Source organism: Tribolium madens, unplaced genomic scaffold (assembly GCF_015345945.1).
Source record: "Tribolium madens isolate multiple individuals breed KSU strain unplaced genomic scaffold, Tmad_KSU_1.1 Scaffold_19;HRSCAF=116;Tcas5.2_LG9, whole genome shotgun sequence".
In the NCBI taxonomy this organism is placed as follows: domain Eukaryota; kingdom Metazoa; phylum Arthropoda; class Insecta; order Coleoptera; family Tenebrionidae; genus Tribolium; species Tribolium madens.
Genome location: NW_025400983.1, coordinates 9,195,619 through 9,221,667, shown reverse-complemented (window position 1 = coordinate 9,221,667; position 26,049 = coordinate 9,195,619). Strand labels below are relative to the sequence as shown.

The 26,049-nt window shown below is 33.0% G+C and overlaps 1 protein-coding gene across 5 annotated transcripts in view; it reads right to left on the bottom strand.

The window, feature by feature from the left end:
* Window positions 1–1,459: 1,459 nt before the first annotated feature.
* Window positions 1,460–26,049, bottom strand: part of LOC123015573 (protein-tyrosine sulfotransferase) — a 59,974-nt gene continuing 35,384 nt past the window's right edge. For 4 of the 5 annotated variants that reach the window (XM_044415368.1, XM_044415367.1, XM_044415372.1 and 1 more), the window contains 4 exons: window positions 24,883–24,939; window positions 10,977–11,281; window positions 3,807–4,358; window positions 1,460–2,067 (listed from right to left, as the gene is read on the bottom strand). In XM_044415368.1, the coding sequence (XP_044271303.1) occupies window positions 1,740–2,067; window positions 3,807–4,358; window positions 10,977–11,248 (1,152 nt within the window). In that variant the 5' untranslated portion in view covers window positions 11,249–11,281; window positions 24,883–24,939 and the 3' untranslated portion in view covers window positions 1,460–1,739. The remainder of the gene's footprint in view (window positions 2,068–3,806; window positions 4,359–10,976; window positions 11,282–24,882; window positions 24,940–26,049) is intronic. The other variant, XM_044415370.1, reaches the window with a different exon arrangement.

Below are 26,049 nucleotides of genomic sequence, written 5' to 3'. Positions count from 1 at the left end.
CAATCGAAAAGATATTTTTGTTTCTGACAAAAAGTTCAATTCCCACGCTTAAACACGGCAAACAATTCCAATAAAACTTTATCTCATCTTATAATTAAAAGGTCTCCGGCAATAATCCCCAGATGTAAATAAACAAGTTTGGCCCTATAATTAGAGCAATTAATCCTCTTGTTCAAACAGAACGAAATTTACGGATTATGAAGAGAAAACGCCAAGTTTCTCCCCCTATTGATGCGAGTGGACATTATCCTCAAGCGAGGAAAAAGAGATGGCGGAAAATTCGAACAAATCCACTGTTATTATTAAATTAATTAAGTTGATTTCTGCCTTAACTAACACAAAGGACGACGAATTACGTATCAGTGCACAATTTTTAGAAGTAGTTGGTTGAAAGTTTATCAAGTGACTCAATATTCATGTTGCAAATTGATGGATGGTGCTTTAACGGGATTATGAAAAATGCGGGTTAGAAGTATCAAATTAAAGCATTGATTTTTGATCAGTATTGATAAAGGGGTATGCGGGCCCTATCTGGTATTTATACAGTTGTCAAATGCACTGCTGACAAAATATTTGCACGAGAGGACTTTTCTGTGGCAAAGATGCTTCTAAGAACTAAACTAACCAGAAATTTTGTAAGCAAGACATTTAAAAACTATTTGTTACATGCATTTGATAAACTTTTGGAGACACTGTGAGCTGTATGTAAATGAATTTTAAATGTTCCTGTACAGGAATGCGAATTACTATTTCTGATAAATAAAATTATCTTTCGTATAAGTCAAAGAAACGATTGGAATTCCTTGTAAATTAATTATCTCGTTTACCATTTATCCATTTGAAATGAACCAAGTTTTACATAATTTGATTATAAATAATCCCATAGCCGACGATTTGAAAAAAGACGGCAATTAAACGAACTATTTTTAACCCACTAATGACGAATGAATTATATTTTCCTTTTGATTCAAAGGAAAATATATTTCAAAGTTTGGCGTATCACTTCAAAACCTATTTATACTTTTACTGCTGAACGCTGTGAGAAGTTGATGAAACGAAATGATGTTACGATTAATTTGCTCACATTTCCGATTTATACTTCTTTTTGCAGGCACATAAAGCGCCCACGGTAGGTATTTATAAAATATCAATCAACTTTTTACGAGATTGTGAGTGTGCAACAAAGTATACACATTTTAAGTATTTTTCCAACTTTCAGAGAATTTATTTAAAATTTTTATTGGGCGTAAAGTGTGATGTTGGTAAACAGCTTGCAATTTGCTATATTGAAATGTAAAATAGAGAAGCGTTACGTTATGCATTAAAGTGATATGAATATTAATCTTTTTAATTTTCTGTTAACACGAGAATTTGCATCATTTTTTTTTACAAAGAAATGGAACCAAATTATTAACACTTAGGTGAGTAATAAGGTTATTGATTAAAGTAAAAGACCAACTATAATAAAATATTTTATTCGTCAAAAGTCAATTTCGAAAAAATTTACAAAAAGTAACAAAGTTAGTTAAATCAAACTAATTCGATCAACAGACTTATTAGTAGAATACTCTCAAATGACCAAACAAGTCAACAAACAATTATAAATAAATTAAATAGAGTTCTGATACTGGCTGGTCACAATACATCAAAAAGCACCGTCTTTTCACACGAATAAGTCACTCGACCGTCCTGGTCCACACACAATCAAATTGAAAACACCTAATAGTATACACGTATTATCACGTGGTATTGTTTGGATTATCACTGGGTTCTTTATCAAGGGCTGTATCTCCACCTCCTCCTTCCTCCCATCTGTTATTGAACATTTCTTTGGCTTTCTTTTCCCAGTCTCCTTTGTGCTTTTGGATATCCTTAGTGTTGGTTGCGACGACATCGTCGGGTTTGCCGTAGTTGGGAGGGTTAGCGTATGGGTCGTAGCCTAATACTGACAACATGGGTGCAATCTCGGCCATGTCTTTGACGACGTCGTCGGGGATGCTGCCCACCCATTTTGTTAAAGCTTCTAAATTGACAGGCTTGATTACCTGGTCGGAGGAACGCTCCACTCTAAACAAACAAAAAATACGCGTTTTAGTAGTTGGAAAAATACAACCTGAAGACTTTCACGTAACGGAGACATTCAATATTATTGAGTAGAAAGGCGACATCAATCGTCCGGAATGGGACGAGACGCTAGAGGAAATTAATGGAGGGTTGCTTGACGGATATTATGAATTTGTGAACTCAAGCAAAAAATTTGAACAATACGGTAGAAAGTAAATAAAGGACCGTAATGGTCAGGTCACTACCGAGAGTTGAATGCTGTCGTGAAATTTGAAGACAATGGGAAGAAATTCAGGTGTGACCAAAAGAATGGGATATTAAAATTTATGAAAAATGTACAAACCCACGTAAACAATAAATTAGCTTATTAATTATTAAAACAATTCTGTAGCCATGTAAAAATATGAATTAACTTCTGATACTTGAGACTATTCCAGTCTTGTCCAGATCAAAATTGCTGTTCAAATTCCATCAAATGTTAATTTGAAAACATTTTTGGAAATCGAATGAATTCTATGTCTTTTGTTCTTTTAATAAAATTACGAAACTTTCTTTAATGAAAACACTGCCGTAAACTAACTACATGCTAATACAAAGAGGTTTTCACTGTCAATAAGTAGTAGTATCAATAAGTGATATAACGTAACGCGTGAAAATATTTTGTGTCAAATTTGAAGCGTTAACGCTATTAGCCATTCCGGAATGAAAATTATCCACATTTCGAAATGACCGGCACGTTACAACGACCTACACACACCGGTGCTTTATGCTTTCATTAAAAAATTAAAGTGTCAACGCGGTGTCATCAACACCGTAAAAACCGTTTCATATTTTAAATCAAAATAATCTCTGTTCGCAATATATGATCACGAGTCGAAATAGCACAAACCACGAGCAAAATGCTTTTCCATTTATGCATGGGATGTTTATGTTGGTTCACTTGCATATATTCGGTCTGATAAATTGTTAAACCACATTTGTAACAATGCACAGCACTACCAAAATGTTTTATGTTTGTTAGTTTAAAAGCTGATGTACGGTCGAATCGCGGCTTTACTCTCTTTTTGTAACCTCTGTGCATTTGTCGCTCGAAATGCTCTTCTCAGACGGAATTAAACAAGAAATAAGAAGAATCTCGTAAATTTGTGTCACACACACGTACAGGAAGTGACACGGACATGCTTGAATCAGTAGTTTATAGCTTTTGAACTACTAAAAGCCGAACCTAAAGAGTTGCAAGTTTATGGCACTTTTAAACGTCGACAGTAAAAAGGGAAACGACATTAACTTTTGGCCAGAAAATTACCCGCCCAATTATTATGAGCGGTTTATACACGGCGTTAACATTTCCGGACACCTTTAGCCAAAAATTTCACTCGATAGGATAAGCCTATAAAAATTAATGAAAAGTTTTATTCATAAAAAATATTAAACAAGCTCTAAGACTCTGCAAAAACAGTTTTTAGGAAAGCTCAATTTTATTTTAAGGATGGGAGAACCCGTTTGTTTCCGATCAAATTTTATTGACACTTATGAATGCTCAAAGTTCGTGTGAAAGTGTCACTGTTGAAATAGTTAAAAGTTAGAGACTAGAACAGAACAATAAATGATTGATTATTGACACCAACAGGCAAACTTTTCTCCTGTAATAAATGACTCGTTTTAGAAAATTTATAACCCTTGAAACGCCTGCGTTAAATTTGATTAAACAAAAATCGAAACTCCGCCACTAAACTACTCACTTGCTCAAGCTAACACCATTATTGATAAACTCATGGTGATGTAGCACCGACTCGTTCCAGGGAATGTCCAAAAACTTGAGCACTTTCTCCATCCACTTCCTCGGATGCAGCACCAACTGTTCATAGGGCACCTTCAAACACCTATTCGGCCCCAATTCTTTACACTGATTGTTCATCGCCTCGACGGCACTGTTCCACTTTTTCAAACATTGCCTATAACTAGTCAGATCGAATCCAGTTATGGTCACTTTTCGCGTGATGATCGAATGCGCCGTGGCACGACCATCTCGCACCATAAAAATAAATTTCGCGTTCGGGAAGAGGTCGACGACGTAAGTGCCCATTTTTATTGTGAGAGGGTCTTTGTTGCAAAGACGTGGTGCCGGCTCACCGTGTTTTACTATTATTTCGAGTGTGAAAGCGGCGATGGCCGAATCGAGGACCGATTTTGTTATACCGGCCTCTTCGAGACGTAGAGATTCCTTTTCGGATTTCAACCAGTGGAAGCGCAACTGGAGGAGACGCGGAATTACGCGGGTTTCTTGGCCACATCTGAAAAAAAATAATCATATGAAACAAAATAAAATTAACCTTGTTACGAAGATGCAAAATTATTCAAGTGCAAGCAAGCGAAGGATGGGCTTTTCTACTGTGTTCCTCAAGTGTTGAAATTTTCCAGCTAAGTTCTTGCATGTTCGAACAAGTAAAATAAGAAGATTGTTGTTGAACTTCAATCAATTTTCCGTCTATATTTTTGTGGTGTTATTTTTGATTAAAAGCTCCCACAGAAAGGGACGCGTTCCCTAATTTTTCCGATAACGCAAAAACTGAATAATAAAAAATACACACTTTACCGTTTTAATAAAACAGTCCCGTGTTAATACCGATCGTAACCACCATGTCAGCTAGGTGAAGGGTCGAGAATTATATAAATATTTTCGATGAATAATAAAAGAGTGAAAGTCAACTAGACGTGACATGGGAGAATGCTGAATTTTTAACTCAATGTATCTTCTGTTTCCAATTTATTAATATAAAACAACCAATGATTTTAAGTTAGAAAGTTTTAAGTTAGAAACGAATAACCATTTTTTATTTCTCACAATTAAATAAATCAAATTAAAATATTTCACTTTTCAAAATTAAATTAGGTAGACTTAAAACAATTTAAAGATGTAGGTAACTGAAAAACTGATACAGGAAAGTGTTGGTTCAAATATCGAGAAGTAATAAACAAAAAAATAAATAAATAAATAATAATTTTGTGTTTTACAATATTTCCGTTTTTCAACATTTTGGTAACATTATAAATAACAGAAAAAAATACAACGGTTTCGGTTTAAAAAAAATCATCATGTTTATTTTATTCCTGATAGCTTTTAAGAATTTTTCTTTCACTCAAAGTTTTGGACTTACAAACTACATATTAAACTTAAAGAATGGCATTTGTAAAATCCAAATTTATTAAATTAAATTAATTTATTAAATAAATATTATTAAAAAAAAAATCGAGTGAGCAACCATTCTTTGTGAATTAAGAACATAAGTGTCGCTAAACCCCTATCGCCATTTAAAATTTTGAAGAGGGTAAAACGCCATAAGAAAAGTTGAAGAGGGTTGATGCTAAATTATGAGAGAAAGTTCTCCCTTGAGAAATTCCACGCATTTTAGCATCAATCAAAAAATTATATTTTCTCTGTTTTGGAGCGTTAGTTGAAGAAACTTTGATGTTTAATATTTAATTAAATTTTTTGTTCGCACAACTGTAGATTGGTGACTCTTTCCTAGAAAAATAATTCTCATTCCTCGCATTTTGAAACACAATCTAGAATGAAGCGCAGTTAATATATTTCCATCTGAAAAGGAAGCAAAAACGAAATTCTCTCGTGAACAATGTATCGCAGCACAACGCAACATCAGACTTTGTAAAAGCATTTCTGCGTCATTGTTCAAAGGTGACAAACTTCAACTTTCCACTATCGTCTTCGACAACTCCCTGCATACTTACTAATACACTTTACGGAGAAATCTCCAAGTAATACGTACATTCTTTGTACCCTCCAATTATTATAACATATCAACCGGAGGAAACAAAAGATTAAGTACAAGAGACTCTAATTTTGCCACGTCCCTACGAGAAAATGAACTAATTTTAGAATCGCAATCTGAGCATTGAAGAAAAGGAGGAAGAACCTTGTTTTCATCAAAACGAGATATTCTTATTTATGTTGGGCGGTGACGCTTTAATAGAATATACCTCGCAACCGCCGGAGAAAATTTTATCCAAAGGTTCCCAAGGGACTCGTTCACGCTAAAAAAGGGAATAACCGCTACTTGTATTAAACATGATTTATTCTAAATCTTAATGACTTATTTTCTGTCCGTGTTGTTTCAAAACAATTTTTATTTTTTCTCAAGTTTCCTTTTCCGCTAGTCGGATTAAACCTCCATTAAAGTATGAAAAAAGTGCAGTGTAATCAGGTGACGCGTCTTCATTTTTAAGCCGAATGATATTTAAAGTTTTTTAATTATATTCGGAGCCAGAAGCAAATTTTAATTTTAAAGTTAAAGCTAAAAAAATATTTTGATGTTAGTCAATATTGAATGCTTTCCGCATGGTCATGCATCAATCTAAATTTGTTGTCCTCGACAAAGCTGTGACAATAACAAACCTGGAAGAAAATTCCCTGCATTAACGCCAGGAGATTTCCTTTCGAGATTGGAGTGTCTCAATTTGTTTTTTATCGAACACCATAGAGGGTATATCTAAACTACTTTCAACGGTTACAAGATTTATATCTTGGAAATCTATTTGTACGTTGAACCAGAAACACTTTTGGAGCAAACGAGAAAAATAAATTTCAAAATAATTTCTTTTATAGTTTTGCCAGCGAGTTTAGAAACTTTCAACGAGCGTGACGCAAATTTACAGAAATTAAGATTATTCTCACATTGTGCAATAAACGTTTTAAAGACTTTAACGACTTAAAGTCGGAAAAATTACCAACTTTACGATCTCTTCAATGGCTTTACAACCTTCTAGCGTTAAAAATTCTAAATGACAGCGTGTATCTCTGCAATATACCATCAAAAGAAACCTTTAATGCAAACCTTAATTGTGTAAAATTGTCGGATAATGAGAAGTTCACGTTTGACGTTGAAAAAATTGTCAACCGAGGAAACTTCCTCCTAAGAGAAAAAGAGCATTGGTTCGAACAGAAGTAATTAAATCCTGAGCTTAATAAATACGATTGTACCTCCTGGCGTCGATCTCTCAACTCCTCGAGGGAATCGTCGCTCAGGACCAAGATAGATCTATTAACTTTTACGATACAACTATCCCAACCTTTGATCGTCTAAATAACGAACTCTAATAGTAACTTAACGAAAAGCACTCGAATCGATTCAAATTCACAGAAAAAGCACTGAAAACACACAAACCAGATCTGATTCTTTTCATTCCGTCGAGCTTTTGAACTGGAATTCAGAGATGTGCGAAATGGGCTTAATTATGTCGCAGAAGCGGTCGTCGTCCTACCATCTCAATCGATTTTAATCTGAAGTCGGCTTTTTCGAAATCCCGATGTAGAGAACGGAATCGTATCAAAAGCTCGACATTAATGCACGACTGCTTTTGCTTCACTCTGATCAGTATCTATGGACCTCTATGGTCGGTTTTTGGAGGTCCTGAGATACGTGACATTTAATAAAGCTGTCCTCGTATCTCCTATATCGTATTAAAATAAATAGTGATTTGTTTAATTGCAAAGGCGGCGCGAAATTAAGAATGATGATAAATACGAAATACAAGAGGATAGTGGAACGTAACATTGGGGCGTCAATTAATTATTTACGAGCTACATTTCGACCGATATAATTTCAACGTGGCACTTACAAATATCAATAAATTTTAAAGATTTAAGCCCAGCCAGGTGCTGAAAATTAAAGTATTAACATGTTTTATCTACAAATAAAACATTTACTTTGTGATTTATCCACTTTTTCTGAGAATTCAATTGCAAATACAACTTTAATCTTTTTCACTTTCTTCAGAAAGGTCAAAAACAAGCATGATTTACGTTTCCGTTTTCAAATCAAAAATCTCCCATTCTCGTTGAAAAAAATAGCTTACTAAAAACAATTTTAAAAATTCATGTATACAAATGCTATTTTGTTCTACTTTTTGAACATGACTATAATTAATAATTAACATTTGCAAAAGGAGTTACTGTGATAATTCTACTGCTTATTAGTATTTTAATAATACTATAGAAAACACTGAAAATTCTCTTTATTCCTATTTCAACATAGGAAGTAAAATAATTATGTGCGTTAGATTTTCTGTATTATTCATATTCTTTTTGAGACAAATAATGGGATATGTAGACAACATATGCTCAGAAATGCAGGCTCTTTAAAATGATTATTTAGAAACTTAAAACACGCCGCAAAATGGATCTTTAGGGGATTAGTGCTCTAAAATGTTGTCTTGTACATATTTAAACATTTTTTTAAATCAAATTCGTTGCTTAGAAAACTCGTGCAAAAAAATGTTGTACGCAAATAGTTTCACACACAAATTCGTCCTTAATTACGATTCGTCCCATAAAACTTTACTTTGCGTACTTGATACATAACTAGCGATTAAAGATCTATCTTTGGATACTAACCAATATTTCACATCTTTAAGTTTCTGTCCTTCTGTTGAATTAATTAGTGAAGCAATCAATTTCAATTAGAGTAAATGTTTAAGTCCCAGATGCGCACTTTCCGCATCAGCTGCACTGGGCAAACTGTTCGTCTGTTCTAAAAGTAACATAAGTGGCTCATTCTTTACAAAACTCTCCGTTATGAAGTGATGAATAGTCGATAAACCTTTGCATTAAAAATCCAGAAGAAAATCCTCATTATTATTCCCGATCCCTATAAAAACCGCCGAGAGCATCGAAAATAAAACGCTTTTTATTGGTTGAATCATTATGAATTAAACAGACGTGGTCCACCCTTCGCATCCAATTTGTAATCAGAGAAGATTGAAAATGTAAATCGGGCGAGAAAAATCAAACGAATGTCAAAACTTTTCAAATTGAAAATTTTCCCACAACTCCCCGACGAATTACATGAATACATAATAGGAATCGAATCAGACGGAAGAAGCGAATTAAATTGATGCCACCACCTGGCGACGGCGGTTTCAAACTAAGCTCCACTAAAATTGGATTAAAGCTACGCTTTTCTACCACCAACGTGAATTTTGTTAATTTTTAATTCATTATTATTGTAATGATTCCACTCAAGAATATTCCGAAAGCTCAAAACGACAGAGACGAAATATCGCATTGGCGAGGAAAAATCTCCACGTCTTTTTTAAATGAACAAGACACACGACATGATTACTCTTGAGAATACCAAGGTATATAGGACCATATTAGACGTTTCAAACACCGACGAAAATTGCCACCGCGATAGTAATCATGAAAAAGCTCGCGTAGAAAAATGGTGGATGCGCCGGGATATACGCTCATGCAGCGTTACTGAAAAATAACATCGTAATCCTATCGTGCGTTTTTGACATGTAAAATATGCCGTTATTTAGACTGTTTGGGTAAAATAATAAACTTAACGGAATAATAAACTGGCATAAAATTAAATTAATAGCGCAAATGTTAAATGTGAGAACTTTCTAACTGACATAAAAAAATACAAACACGTTCTCCAATTATACAAAAATTGTATTATACTCGTATTCTAAATTTAACAATTTTATTGTTTAGACAAATAAAAAACCTTTATGACTACAATTATTAAACCTATTTTAGTTTAATATTTATGAAATAGATTCGAATACAAAAGCGGGATAAAAGCAGGAAGTCAGGATAGACTTATTTTATTTTAAACTATTATTTGAAGAAATACAGTGGAAAAATTTTGTTTCAATAGAAAAATGCTGGCAACATTTGGAAGCAACAGTCAGCTATTTCCATCGATTTCTCAATCAAAATTGTAACTTTGAACCAGTCTGTAATAAAAACTAGAAACTCACTTCGAATGTTAAAAGCAAGAATGTCGTTATTTGTTCTTACAATTCTGATCCTTACTCCTCCATTTTAAAATAACTATACTTCTTTCTTACTAACTGGTTGAAACATTTTATTCTTTCACATTATAAAGATGCAATCTAAACACACTCAAACCGTAACGATGTAAAAACTAAATTTAAATTAGTTTTAGGTCAATTGAATCATTAAAACAAAAATAATTTACGGCTACTGACAAAAATAGAGTTTCTGTAAATCACAGCTTGAACCAGAACGATGATGCATCAAATAACAATTTTACAAAATACTGCCAATCGCGAAAAACAATAAAAGTCATGATAAACAACAAAATCACACTTTTTACTCTTTTGTGACATGTGTTATTAACCCTTTGTTAATTTCACCGATACGACACTTCAGTGAACTAATCTCAGAGTATCACATTGACATGTCGAGTTGAACAGTGCCATTATTCTACTTTTATACAATAAAATTGGAAGAAATTACAACATAATTAATTAAATAAAATAGTGCCTTACCGTAGCATACAATAACTCGTATAATGGAAGGATTTATTTCAAAAAACACTATTTTCATGTATTTACTTTAATAACATGCAAAGCAATTAATTTTGTTCAATAAATAGTTGAATTCATCCGAAGGAATAATGATGTCAACGAAAAAAAACATTCAATTTATAAAAAAATTCCCTTTCTGTAATTTTAGACCTAAACTGCGGTAATCCACATAGGATTATTGCTGCATTACCACTACATTATTAAACTGACAATTTATAACAAATTACTGCAGTGTGGCCAGTCTCCAGTCCGACGATTAGATTAAACCACTTTACATAGATAAACGCCCTGAAACTATCCGCGATAACTATAATTCACCACGACCATCCCTCAGGAGATACAATGCAGCGACGTAACACAAGAGAACACTAAATCACGTCTTGGGGGTCCATCTGACATAGGATGCGTTACATCCCTTCTATGAACGTCCAAGTTTAACATCAAATCTAATTGGACAACCACAACTATGGGCGGATATTCAGATTTCAACAAAAAAATTAGATTTTCGTCAAACTTTTACTCAACGTTGTTTAGATCGTCTTTTTTTTTCTTACCTAACATCAGGATGTGCATCCAACATGGCACGCATAAGAGTGGTGCCCGATCGAGGCACTCCCCCTATGAAAATAAGCGGCATGTCTCTGTTGTATTCGTAGATTTTGTGGTCGGGACCCACCACAAATTTACTCGGCGACACCATTCCTGGGTTGTCATTTTCCGTGAGTCTTAGTATACAAATACGAAACAGGATCGCTGCAACGAACAGCAGGAGAATGGCGTAAAGGGCCGCCCGACGTGGGCCACCTCGACTCAACCGGAGGATCATCCTCGAGATTGTTTCACCTCATACTTGTCATAACTGAAACAAGAAAACAATTTAGGCTTTTTTATTTAACCCAGTGTGGTATTTAGGAGCAGTTTATTGCTTCAACAACAATTTGAATAATATCACTCTTGAGAGAATATTTTCACAAAAGTTGGGCGATCTCCTGGTTTCAGAGACAAACTTGTGCGAATCTGTGACAAAAAAAATTAATAATACGTTTTTTTTTGTAAAAATAATAAACGTATGGGAAAATTCTTGTCCAAATTTGCTGACCATTTATGTTTGACGGTGTTGGCAGCTATCAAGTTTTTTAGCTTGTTAAAACTGTACATTATTCTCTGATGGTTTGCGATAGCCCTCATAAAACCGCTCTGGTTTAATTATATAACTCAACACACCCACGAGTTGTAGCCAATGTAAATTTTACATTTTATTTGATTCACTCGACCAACAAAAACAGAAATTTCGAAACTCTGTCTTAGTTAATCAGCATTCGCCTGCGGCTTGCTTGCTGCAGATACTAAATTTCCAGTTATTGATAAACATTTTTTCGTTTTACTAAACAAAAACAAATCAGAAATGTTAAGAGTCAAAATTAAGAGAAAGCGGAAGAAGCCCACGTATAGGTGCTCCCAGCAAGCTTGGATGAAACATGCTGTATCCTTGCATATTAGATGATAAATCATCCGATTCAATTTACGGCTGTCATTAAATTTTGTTGACAGTTTTTATCTCCTATAAATATTCAATTACGTGTAAAATTTGTGCAACCATCAACTCGTTAGTTCATTAAGCGTGATTTTTTTTTTCTTAACAAATTACTAAAAAACGAGAGTAATTAAGAGGAAGTTCAAGCGGCGGCTGCGTTTGTCCAGTCCCGACTTGCTTTTTTAACATTGTAACGTCCGAAACTAATTCAAAACTCTTGATGCAATTCTGAATAGTTGAACAAATGTGCTCGCGAAGTTGAAATTGTGTATTATTCAAATAGTACAACTTGAAATATAAGCTCGGAAAACTTTCGAAATTATGTACATAAAAGCATTAATGTCGCGTTTGGAAACGATGATATCTCAAATGCGTTGTACCTATATATTTAGAAAAAAACACAGAACAATTTCATCAAAACTAATGAATTTTGAGCACCCAACCTTCTTAAGTTTTAATAAAGCAAGTCGAAGCAATTTCGCCAATTTTTAATGACGGCATTCAAATCTAAAAGACATTAGACGAAAAATAATCTCATCTAAATTAAATAAACATAGAAAGCCGTATAAAAAATTAATTACTTTTGGCAAATGCATAATAACAAAAAGACTTCATTTGCAGTCCTGCTAGAATTACCTTTGTACGAGTATTGCCATCTCTAGGCAAACCTACAATGGAATTTCACGTCGGAAATAATACCATAAACGAAAAATTGAACGTATCAAAGTAGATCTATTGTTCGTCGCTTTACGTTCGCTCCAATACCAGTCCAAGAACATCTTTCACAGTCTGCGACATGTGCACATGATTTGTTGCAAATTGTCTCTTTGATGCCCGTATCCAGGCATAAAATGCAATAAACCGGCAACGAAAATATACGGTAATTACCATAACAAAATTTTCCTATTTTTATCAATTGCGACAGTGCGTCGGGACAATCTCCCAAAAGCCCTTCTAGATGGATTCAGACGAAAAAATGATGATACCCATTATTGTTATTGCCTTTACGAAAGCGATTTGACGACAACGACGCAATTTCGAAGAGATTAACTTCACGTTAAGAGAAGCAGTGTTTTAGAGTGTTTACACACGTACTTCTTGCACGCGTATCTTGCTATATTAAATTCAAGTGGAGGCAGGAGAATATGGCTTCAGTAAATATTGACGGGGGTTATCTGACACTTTCGAGATTTCCTCGAACACTTAAGACTAGCTTTTATATATTGCTGATTTCATTTTTTGCGAAATGGGAAAATTGCCCATTAACGAAATGGCCGAGATGAGAGAAAAAGATCAATCGTGGATACAAAAATTGATTTATTTCGTCGATTTTCAACACCGACAATCGGTTAATTATCTCGCGAGATAAAACGAGCCAATCTAAGAAATGAGAGTAGAGAATCCAGCTTATCAGTGATTGCCTACGATCGTTAATGACACGCCCAACACACTCGTTCGGAAAATCGGAATGGTTTGAAGTGTGTTTTTAACGGACAAACTGTTTCACAAACTTTTATTTTTCAATAGAATGCATGGCTGCGGAAAATTTCTCTGTCGAACAATTCAAGCAGTTTCATATTAAAATCAACTAAACTTTCTGAAAAGAGGTGGATCTTTTTGAAAATAGATTTTGATTTTGATATAAATAAAAACAAGATTCATAATTCTGTAGTAAGGACAGTCTCACAAAACTAAAAATTAGTGAATAACGAAAGCTTTTACGCAAAAAAGTAAAAATTGGATCCTTGTTCCAGTCAGTTTATTTTCTCCATGCCTTAAGAAAATACGAAAGGAGAATAAACATTTACACAAAATGTAATCAAAATCTGTTGAAACCTATATATATTTATATACAGGGTGCGCCAGAACTCGCGCCCCAGAGAAAATTTTCAAGTAAGGTAAGATACCAGGAACATGAAAAAAATGTTGACATTTATTTTTTGACATTTGACATTTTTTTAAATCTATTTAATGATAATGATGATCTTGTATATGTTTTTTTACAATTATTTAGTAAAGGGACAAAAGTTTTGCCAATAAAAGCCACAAATAACATTGAACAGAGTTACAATTTAGGATACAGCTTCTTTGTTTCCTCTTTTAATATCCTATAGCAAAAAACTTGGAAAATTATTTTTCCAACAGAAATAAATAAAGTCAAAGTGCAAACTTTAAACCCTCATAACTTCAAAATTTTTATAGATAAATTTTTTTAAACATTTTTTCCATGTTCCTGGTATCTTACCTTATGTGACATTTTTCTCTGGAGCGCGAGTTCTGGCGCACCCTATATACGAGTAACTCAAGAATTGATAAAAGAGAAAAAGTGTTTTCATGTGAAGTAAACAACGGCTAACTTATTTCGTAGTAAAATATCGAGAGATCAAGATAGTTTGTAATCGAGTCATCTTTGAATCTGAAAACGTATATCTGTTTTTGAACTAACTGCACCGGAAACGTCAAATAAAATGACGAAGTTGAAAGGTAAAACGGCAAAATGGGCTGGAATAATTAGCCGCTGACGTTTAGGTAAATCATAAATTTAGTTATTAAAATCATCTTCTTTTTGATCATGCCTTTTTACCTTTTGACTTGTCATGTTATTTGACATTTCACAGACATACGTTTTCGAATCCAAGAATGACTCGATTACAAATTATCTTAATCTCTCGATATACTTATGTATAATAATCTGAGTTAAATACTAGAAAGGTGACAAATCAAAAATTAACACATTAATACAGCAAAGTAGGTTCTAAACCGAAACTAATTTAAAATTTAAAAAAAATACATAACCAGGAAAAACCGTGATTAATACAATAATATAAACAATAACTAAAGTTACAAATACCTAAAGGATTTTAACATTAATAAAATGAATTCAAGTTTTGCCTACAAAGTGCATTCTACTAAAAATATTTTCTAGATATAACACTTAAATTTGTTTTTCTTAATTCGTCTCTGATTAAAAAAAATCAGAAATAAACACGACAATAATTACTTCGTAGTAAAATTCACAACAAAATCAATCTAGTTGCATCTCCTGAATCCTTTGAAAAAATTGATTGAAATATTAATAAATTGAAAAACAATGGCTATACAAAAAATTTGTAAGTAATTCTGTGATGCATTTTGCATGACGTTATTCGAAAACAAATATCTTAATAAATCAATGAAAATTAAATTAATTAATTATCCACTTGGAAATTTTGGAACTCAAATACTAATTAGACCGTCCTTTCTACCCACGATTTTAAAAACAGTATGTTTAAAAAAAAACTGTTATCATACAATTATCTTTCGCTGTTTATTCGGTTTTTGACCAAAATTTGTAAGTTTTGGAATAATTAATTAAAAGCCAATATAGCAATTATTTCTGTTACCAATTAAATAATCGGAAAGCTATTAAGAATTATTTGGAGGTTCTGTATATTTGGACTAATTTACTGAGAATTGTAAAATTATTGCACGTAGTGAATGTAGTCGGAATATTGGAATAATCCAATCAGTATTCCGTATTGACTTTGTTAGTATGAGAAATGCAGGTCTTGGTTAAGCAAATTGCTTCTATTTAATCAGAACACGAACGTGCCACCGGCCATATCTAACTCTGTATTTACAAAAATATTTTCCCATATTAGTTAAAAAATATGAAAATTGAAATCTAAATCAATCAGCATAAATTGCAAATTCTGATTTAATGTTCTGGAGATTCCTACATCTAATTACAAATTTACCTGGTGATAAATATTATCTTCCGTTGCATTCAGCCTCATTAAAACTTATGATTACAAAAGAATCAGTTGGCACACCCGAGGCTAATTTATCGGTGGAAATTTTCTAGACTCGCAGAAAAAGACGTCCATTCTTTTGTGCAAAACTTGTTTCTTGTCGCGCATTTATTTATATCCCGAAAGCTTCTTTCTATAGTTTTCCGCTTAATCATTCTTTTCATTTCTGTTTTGCCAGTCTCTAATGATAACAACACATTTTGCTGGCACAAAACATTTATAAATTGGATGGATCTTAATTTCACTGCGGGTTGAGCCATGCACACAACCAGAAGAAGACATATAAAGATGGGTACTTCAATTAATCAATTCGCAAGGCTGAAAAGGGATTCATACAAATTGAAAATGGCAAAATGTTATGTTGGCGTTTAAATTAAGATTTGAATGGTGCACATGTATTTTAAATATTTGAATTCCATTTGGAAATTTCATCCAAATGTTAATGTAAAACCAGTGAATCCAATAATGAAATTGTGTATCTCATTACGCAAATAATAAATTTTATTAATATCATTGTTAATACCTTTGTATAATTGATTTTTTACAAAGGTGAAATATTTAATGATTTTTTTTATTCCAACAAATACAATTCAATAACAAACACAACAATACCTTTACTTTTGCAACACAAAAACGTGGTTGATTTTGTATTACCATAAATAAAATCACAACTTTGCAAAAGCCTGTTAATACAACTATAACTTATCTACATTAATGCAAACATGTTATCGGTTAGTGGAAATAAATGACAAACATAAATTTAAAATATTCCCGTAATATCCGAAAATGCATAAAGCTTCTGTTTGAAAATGCCAATACTATTGTGGATTATGTGAATGTTGAACAAGATTCCTAAATATTTATTATAAGAGAAATTATGAGGTGATCACTCAAGAGGAAGTAACAATAACACATTGTTTATGGTAATTACTGATTCTAATAACATTTCATGCATAAACAATCATAAAACATTAATTAGTGCATTTATATTTTATCAGGGAATGAATTTTGAGATCAAATGTTATCTGAACCGAGTATATTTTAATATTTTTTCAAAAGTTTGAAATAATATTACTGAATAATTGTTGTGACAAAAAACTGAACCAATTTCTAGCATTACAAGTTATTTGGAACCTTATTGTGTAGCCGCGAAGAGGGGTGGTATAATGTAGCGTAACAAAATACCAAAAAACGGAAGTACATATAACTTCGTCGAGTGAGAGGGCGTCGCGAATCTGGAAATGCCGTCGGGGCGTTGTTTATGATCCGTCAGACACGAAACAGGTGGACGTCGAATACAGTGGCAAAAATAAACACAAAAATTTATCTAATAAAATAGGGAAATCGGAATGAACGAAATGTTAGATGGTTTCTTTTTAAATCTGAAAAATATTTAGATTTTGACTGGAAATGTGCCACATCACTGGAATGTTTGAAATTTGGAACTTGTTGCTTCATAAAAGCATAAGTTTACTTGAAATTCAGGTTAAATAATTAAAAATGATTTAGTAAGAGTTCCCAATCGGTGAATCATTATTCGCAAATTTTATTTGTGCTTCACAACATTCTCAAAGGATTATAAAACTTGTTTTTAAGTGAAATTCGTCGCAAACTTGAAATAAAAATATGAAAGTATCATGCATTCATCTATAATCCAAAGTTATTCAACTTTGATATTGGAAATATTTAACGTTGAAAATGCATCTAAAATGCTGATGTTTAAAAGATACCCAAAGCGGTAATAAATCTGCGAGTTTCGCAACACGCTGTGGTGAAATGGAACATCTATCGTTTAGTTTTAAAGCTTTTCGGTAATCTGAGGCGGATAAAGAAGTTCAAGACTTGATTAATTTCTTGTAGTCACACTAATATTTCCGAGTTTATTAAAAAAAAGCGTTAAAGTTATTAAAAGAATTGCATTAGCCGGTGATCTGATAGGTCTTTATTATTATTTTTTGTAAGGCGTCTCGTCCCGATAAGTGTAAACGCTCATACGCCCTATCATAATAACATTGTGGAAAATGTTCCTCTAAACCGGATCTAGCTGCGAGGTGAATTGATCCATCCATAACACATTCCGGTTGATATCCTCGTTCACTGACTTAATTCAATCTTAAAGCCCAAAATACATCAAAACATCCCTCGTTTCCATATATCCCCAAAACAAATAAATTGTTTTGAGGAAAACGCCAACCACCTGTCAATTTAATTGACCTGGAATGTTTCCGAACATCTTACAAGTTGCGACCGAGACAGAATTTCAATTTCCTCTATTCCTAATCTCCGGAGGAATTCTCGTCTCGGAAAAATCCGACTTTCTCTCGGTCCACTATGACAATATAACGACGACAGCGTTACCTTAACATAATTATTTTTATTTCAGTGGTTCGAAGTGCAGCGCACGTATATATACTATTTCGGTAAATCGTTTAGAACAAATAGACGCTATGCAGTTTAATTTGAGAAGGTTCAATGATCTTTTTAAAATACAAGGTGATTCACGAGGAATAATGAGCCTGACGAAATTTGGTCAGGTTCATTATTCCTCGTGAATAATGAGATATATATTTAATTTCCTGCAAATTTTCAAATTTCACTAATTACAGTTTCCTTTGGAGCATGACGTACGCGTCATCTACCGGAATTCACCATTTTGACAAGTTCACGATTTTGGCATAGACTTTATTACTGTCAATCAACGCATGATCAACGTAGACGACGCTCCGGTGTAAGGAAGTTTTGACAAATGTTTGGCAAATCTCATTACGAAACGTCAGATTATTTTTAACAGATTTAAAGCAATTTTACTCGTTAACACTTGGTTTAAAAATCCACTCGAGAAATAAAGCGTCCGATTTACACTCAAACTCGTCGAATAAATAAATATCATGACAATTACTGTAGAATAACTGCAACTAATATAATATGACAGTCCAAACGGTATTTTCTATGTACTATTCCGGTATCTTCGGTTCGGTAAAGTGTGCTAAAGCAAGTTTCAGTGTCTAGAAAATGTTCCATTACTAGCAAACGACGCTTCGTTTCAGTTGTTTCAGCAGTAAAAAGTTTGACCACCCCAAGTATCAATGTGTGTGTTAGAGGGAAATCGACTGGAAAAGACCTGTGGAAACTTAAACAGCTGCAAACAATACCATAAAAATAATGGGCTGAAAGAAATCCAAAATGTCATCTAAACTGAATTGTGAAATAATAGGAGTAGATAGGTAATTAATAAGCTGTTTTCACTTTCTTATATGTATCATGACCACGACCATCATTAATAATAATTGAAAACTCGAGCAAAAAAATATTGTAGGTATGCAAGATACGAATTGTACTGCCTCAACTTAAACTCGACAAATAAATAAAATAAACTACAGTTCTACTAGGTAAAATCCTATTTTTTTTAAGGTATTTGGTCAGATTATTTTAAAGCAACTACCATATTATCAAGAATATTTAAAACATACATACGAGAATAGAAATTTATGAATATTGTCATTGCCATTTTTTCAGTTCGTATACGTAGGGTCGGTAGTATAGGTAAAACGTCGAAAAAACTTGGGCAGTAAAACTTACGTGATGAGTTATATGACTTATATGTGCAACTTTTTCCATTTCCCATTGTTTTTTGTGATAATATATTCCGAACTAATAAGAAAAATACACATAACTAGAAAAACTTATCCAATAATAATAATAAACCAACCAATCATACGTCGTTACGGTATAATACATATACTCATATTGCTAGAAAGCTTCCATTCGAAAACAAAGCTAATCCAACATTTTATATCTTAATGGAGAAACATCGGACCAAGTAATTATCGTTAAAGTAGAAATGATGGCTTTCCTCCAACTACTCTGAGCTTTAAATTTATAAACATACTTTACCTTCTAAAAAAAACTTTTCAACTCTAATCTACCGAGTTAATTTTTTAAAGCGAGGTTTTGGTATCTAGCTTCAAATTTTGTATTCTCCACGGCTAGGATTCACATCGTGTCAAATTTTCAAAAAGTCACACAACAAAGAAAAACTCCCTTTACAATAAATTCAAAGAATAAGAGTAAATTTGCTTTACACTCGAGATTATTAAGCTCATATTTTGATCTACTTTCGCAGTATCTTTCTACAATAACAATAAATTTAATTCATCGCCTTCAAACAAAAATACACCTCAACAGAAGAAGAAAAAACACTTTATTTATTGTATCGTCATCGTCTTACGATCTATATTTCAAGTCGTGCGCTTGAAAATATCAGATTTAGTTCCAAATGTTTGCATCAACGAACAAACACACTGGGCAAACTTAAAATCCTCTAGCTCTCCAACTGAGACGAATGATAGCAAACTCTAAGTTTAAAGTGTTGTCATTTATTCGTCTTATACAAGAACGCAGCCATATTTTGTGTTTAATAAGAAATGGAAAATACGGACGAACGTTTATTCACCGCTTTTGCGCGAAGCAAATTTGATTAAAAATCAAAGTAATACGCTGGGCATACCTGTTTAAAATTTCTATATTGACATTTGACATTTTTTATGTCTATTTAATGATACTGATGACCTTGTATGTAAGTATATGTTGTTTTATAATTATTTAGTAATGATACCAATAAAAGCCACAAATATGTAACATTAAACAGAGTCACAATTTAGGATACAGCTTCCTTGTCTCCTCTTCTAATAGCCTGTAGCAAAAAAATTGGAAAATGATTTTTCCAACAGAAATACACTTAAGTGAAAAAAAATGCAAATTGTCAAAAAAAAAATTGTCAAATTTTTCAGAGGTTTACATAGTGTGAAAAAGGTTGTTTTAAAAAAAGGTTAAAAAGTATCAAAAGAAATGTCTTATTTGGTGGTGTTGCCAGTGCAGTGTCGTTGTCAGTGTCAAAAACGAAATGGAAAAACTTGATAGAAGTTTGGAAGATGCGTGACAATCATGAAATTGTGAATTGTGACAAAGACAACGTCAAAAAACTGGCATTTATTAACAGGCCAAATTACATTATAAAAAAATCAATTTGTGTTTTTTTTGCACTCAAGTGATATAAATAGAGTCAACGTGCAAAATTTAAACTCTCATAACTTCGAAATTTTTATAGATAGAATTTTTTAAACATTTTTTCTATGTTCCTGGTACAGTTATGGACAGTGAATTTCGTCCACCCAATTTCTGTGAATTCACATAAATTCACTGTAGTTTGTGCTTTATTATTGTCATGATAACCGACACTCAAATACGTATTGTCAAATTTAATCAAATTCGAACATGCCAGCAGTAAGTGCGTTTAATAAAATAAAAATTATATCTCTGGTATATGAAGGTATGTCTCAAAGACGTGTCTCTATACTTTTGGGCAAACCAAGGACTACCATTTCAAAGGACAAAGGTAAAAAGTAGCAAGAAGCATTGATCCTTCTGTCAACATGACAAACGTTAATCAAAATTCGGAAACAAGGTTACGAAAATGTGAAGACTAATTTACACTTTTTTAGTGTGTTTTTTTTTAGAACGAAGTAGGTGGCATCAGCATCGGCCGCCCCATTTACAATACAATTTTTAGAATTGTGTAAAATTGGTTGCCTATTGTAGAGGGGTAATTTAAAAAACGAAGAAAATTTTAATGTTATTTGTTTTTTGGCATTTTATTATACATAGTGTCTACAAATTCTTTTTTTACAACAGAACCAGGTTGTTGTTCTACCATTATGCTACACCAAAATGCTGAAATCGTGCACCAACAAACGACACTTTAACTTAAAAAAATTTGACGTATTTCAAAAATAATTTCAAAGACACAGGTCAAAGATTAGAGATTTTTTAAAATTATTTGGTAATTACAGTTCAATGTAAATAAGGCTTGTCACGTGGTGCAAAATAGAGTAACCTGATTTGTCAATTTTAGTCCCTATCTCCCGCAACGCTTCGTTCTTAAAAAAAATAAACTATAATCTGTTAGGGAAATTGGGTGGACGAAATTCACTGTCCATCACTGTATAGCATTTTTCTCTGGGGCGCGAGTTCTGGCGCCACCTGTATAGCACCAAAGAGAGTTAATAAACTACGACACATCGTGTTGTCTTCCCTGTCATTAATTTTCCAAAGTGCTGCTGTTTTGTTTAACGACTTTATGCTATCGTACACTTATCGACTATTACGTAAAATTACCGGATCGTGTCTTTGCCACTTTAGTTATTAAGAACACACGTTCCGCACGTTTCCCGGTGAGAAATGTGAGGCTTAATGTCTCCTTCGCAAGCGTTTTTGTCAGTGAGACGTTTTCCAGGACCTGCATTTCTATAATAAAAGCTCTCTTGTTTCGGGTCAAAGCAACACAAAACGTACAATTTGAATAAGTGCGTCTTGATTATGCACTCCTACTTTTCTTTTTTTATTCCTTGTGTACTTTTAATACCGAAAAATAAATAAAGATTTCGTGCCGCTTAGAGAACACATCAACAGCGCGAATTCTCCTCCCACATTTCACACGAAAAGTACGTTTGATTAATGACCAGAAGCGTGATGATATCCCCTTTGCCCTTCGTTTGATGTGTGCATGGGAACAAAAGGCAGATCCAACAAAAAAACTGATTTCAGAAGCGTACGGTTCGTGTCTACAAGGAAAAAGTTTGTTTACCCTACGTTAAAAATACGAAAAATCTAACGTATCTTTATCTTTATCAAAAACTGAATTTAATCTTCTAAGAGATTATCAAAATAATTATTTGAAATTAAAAGACGATAATTAAGTCTCGGCGCAAGGCATTAAACAAAGGATCAAATACACGATTCAAGCTTATTAAAATCTTTAAAAATAGTTAATTTCGGTTTTAACGAGACTAATTTGCAACTCGGTAACGGCTTGTTAAATTACTAATTATCATATTAAAAGACCCCCAAAAAATTTTTACAATCCTGAATGCGTCGTAAAACCGAAAACTCCGCTTCTGTATTATTTGTAATTTTGTGCTCCAGATTGCCTTTTGTTGATAAAAGATGCTTCATTCTAACATTATAAGGGATAATTTCGGATATTTACAATGGCGTGACAAAGAAACGAAATAAGAGGACGAAATGGAAGTGATAAAAAAACTGCCGTTGACAAGTAGATAGTACAAAGGCTAGAGTTGGGACGTGATAAAAGAAAATAATTGCTTAATTTTAGTTCTTGAGGGTGCACACTTGAAAGATATGAAGGAGTTTCCTTCCACCTTGTTCCAACTTTAACTATAATTTGGAAAAATGAGACAAAACAATGTTTTCTTTAAATTTGCATTTTAGTGCATTGAATTTTTTTTATTTATTTACTAGAATTCAACACATTAAAGTTAATTAATAAAAAAGAACAATAGTTCAATTATGATGCAAATTTCAGAAGAGGAAGAATATTTCCATTTAAACCATTCAATATACTGCCAATAAATGAACACGAGTATTAATCAAATAATGTGTTTACACAAAATAGGCAACAGTAGTAAAAATCCTGGGTTTAAATCACATGCAATTTTATTTTAACATTAGCTTGTTATTAAAACAGATTGACGTAAATGCAGGGTCAATTTCGAAAATCTAGTAATGCAACTGTACTTACATTGTCGATTTAATCAGATGAGTTGAATAATAGCAATATCACAATTGATAAAAAAAACCTATAAAAAAGTTTCATTTTCTCACTTTTCTAGAGTTCTAGATAAAAAAAAGTAGGAAATATAAAAAGATCGAAAGATGGGTCTGACACCCTTGTCGAAATACTTACCCACTCGGCAGACATATTTGAGAACAGCGGAGTAATAGAACAAACACGTATACGATGAAAAAATAAAACTAGAGCGAACTACGGATCCAAAGAAAGTGAAATCATATTACATCCACTCGAGAAAATGGGAACGAAACGTCCTCGAAGGAATCGTGTTTATGCAACGTAATTCGAAGGGTTACGACACTAATTTGACTCAACATTAGTACGTTATTACAGAAATATACGCACGTTTGGACTTTTGGAGAATCGAAAAAATCTTTCATGGTACCATAAAATTAAAGCTTTTGAAGTATCTTTGCCATTGTTGTTCCCATTCACTTTGAGTGGAATTCGATTAAATGCAAATAAAGTTTTAATAGACAAGCTGTATTTAAAGAACCTTTTCAGAAAAAATACAATGATCGTCCTTCGCATTATTTGTTCGCTAAGGTAATCCCGATTCGATTTAGTTAGTCACCGGTCTGTCTCTTTTCGTCGAACTCGTTCTGGTTGTTCCCTCGAATAATTTGAGAGTTCCGAAAACATTCACAAACTCGACAAAAGTCATCGAGTGTTAAAAACCAAGGACTTTTCCAGCACAAGACTATTACTAGCTTGTTAAAAAAAAACAACATTGTACTTTTAAAATTTGCCTCCTCTTGCTCTCAGCCTATTAAAATGCTTTATTACAGACGCAGTTTTTAAGAGAAAATATTTGTAACAAAACGACCCTAAGAATAGCTCTTTGTAATCTTATATTATGATCAAGAGTTTCAGTTAAACTTTACTCTCATTAGGAAAACCGACGCCTAGACATGCATAAGGAATATTCTGGGGCGTTAATTGTGGCGTCAATGTTGGGATGTGTTATATTATAATGCATGCGGAAACGCAGCTAAGCTTGTGGAGAAACGAATTTCCTTTGATAGTTGTAAGGGTTCGTTATTAGCACTAAAGTAGAATACTACAATGCATGTACCACCTCCTATTATTCACCATTTGTAGTACACTACGACACTACATAATTATGATATTGAGTCATATAGTCGCAAGAGTTATATTTTATCACAACAATAATAAAGCTTTAAACTTAAAGTTTTTGTTACAATCCTTTACATGGCATTTTCCCCTTTATAATTACACGAATTTTGAGTCACCAGAAAGGATTAAATAAAAAGCACTCCCGAGGGATTTAAATGTAATCTCTTTAAAAATAATGGTAAACTCATAAAGCACGTATTAATAATTTTCAAAATTGAAATGAGATTGTTGTCCCTTTTTTTCTCGTTTAGATAACGTTCTTGTTATTAAAAGTTAAGCTGATAATTTGAAAAAAATTACAGCCATAATATCCCCGGGGTGCACCTAAAGTTGAAATAAAATCGGCTTACCTTATAAAAGTACGAAGCTTTGGCCGTCTTTAAATATTCCACGCTTTATTCTGAAATCTGGAAAAAAATTACAGTTTTATTAAATCTGTTGAATATTTTTTAATATAATTTAAAGGTATTGAAACCGACAGCCAACTGTTTTTATAGCTGTGAAATGAGGTTTATCCATCTATTAAACTCGCGAGTTAAAATTAGCCCCAAGATTCGCTTACAGAAATAATTAACGTGAGTCAAACCGAACAACTGTAAAAGCAATCGAAATAGCTGTAAGCAACGTATTTCAAAAAATCTAATGCACAAAAAATCTGCGTCTAAGTAATACAGAGTCTCGTCCTCCCCCATCGCGAGGCAGCTATAAAAATGATATAGTGCTCCACAGCATTTCCTTTTATTCAGGTGGTCCATTTAGAAACGACACTTGATGAACACGAGTCTGTTCCTTTAAAAAATTCTGTGTTTTTCGTTCCGTGTCGTGTATTTATTCATGATCCTCTCCCGACGCTTATTTGCTGAATAACGTCTACGTTTCTTTGATCTTGGAAATTTTTCTATCATTACTTAATCCACTGTTACTTATACGGTGAAGAAAAATACGAATTTAAATGTAAAACAAGACTCGTTAACGACACTAACGAAATATTGAAGACGATCGAATTACTAGGAAAGACAAAGCCTCGAGTTTCTGTAATGAAACGGAGTCCAGATGTTACCCAGACATTCGCGTAATGATCATTCCAACTTCGATTCGAAAAAACAAATCTTTTCAGTTTTTTAGACTTTAATGAAGTATGATTTCTTAATAGTATATTATAATGCTAATTTATAAGCAAGCCTTTAAAGGCGCTTATAAAAGAGTGTTATACGCTATTTTTTATTATACCTGCCCGATCTTTTATGAGCATTGAAAATGTGAATTTACACAATAAAATTATCAAAGGTTGTTTGTGAAGCGTTTTCGTAGAGACGGTTACTAGTTTACGTTGTTAAGCACATTTTTTCACGTTATAATTGGTCCAGACATTTCACTACTTCTTGTTACTTAGACAACTTTAAAATTTCAGCGTGCTATAAAGGCCAAATTATGCACGCTGCAGCGTGTTTTAATTTAAGATTATGATGCAGGTATAATAAAAAATATTTTATCAGATTCAGACACCATTAAAAGAC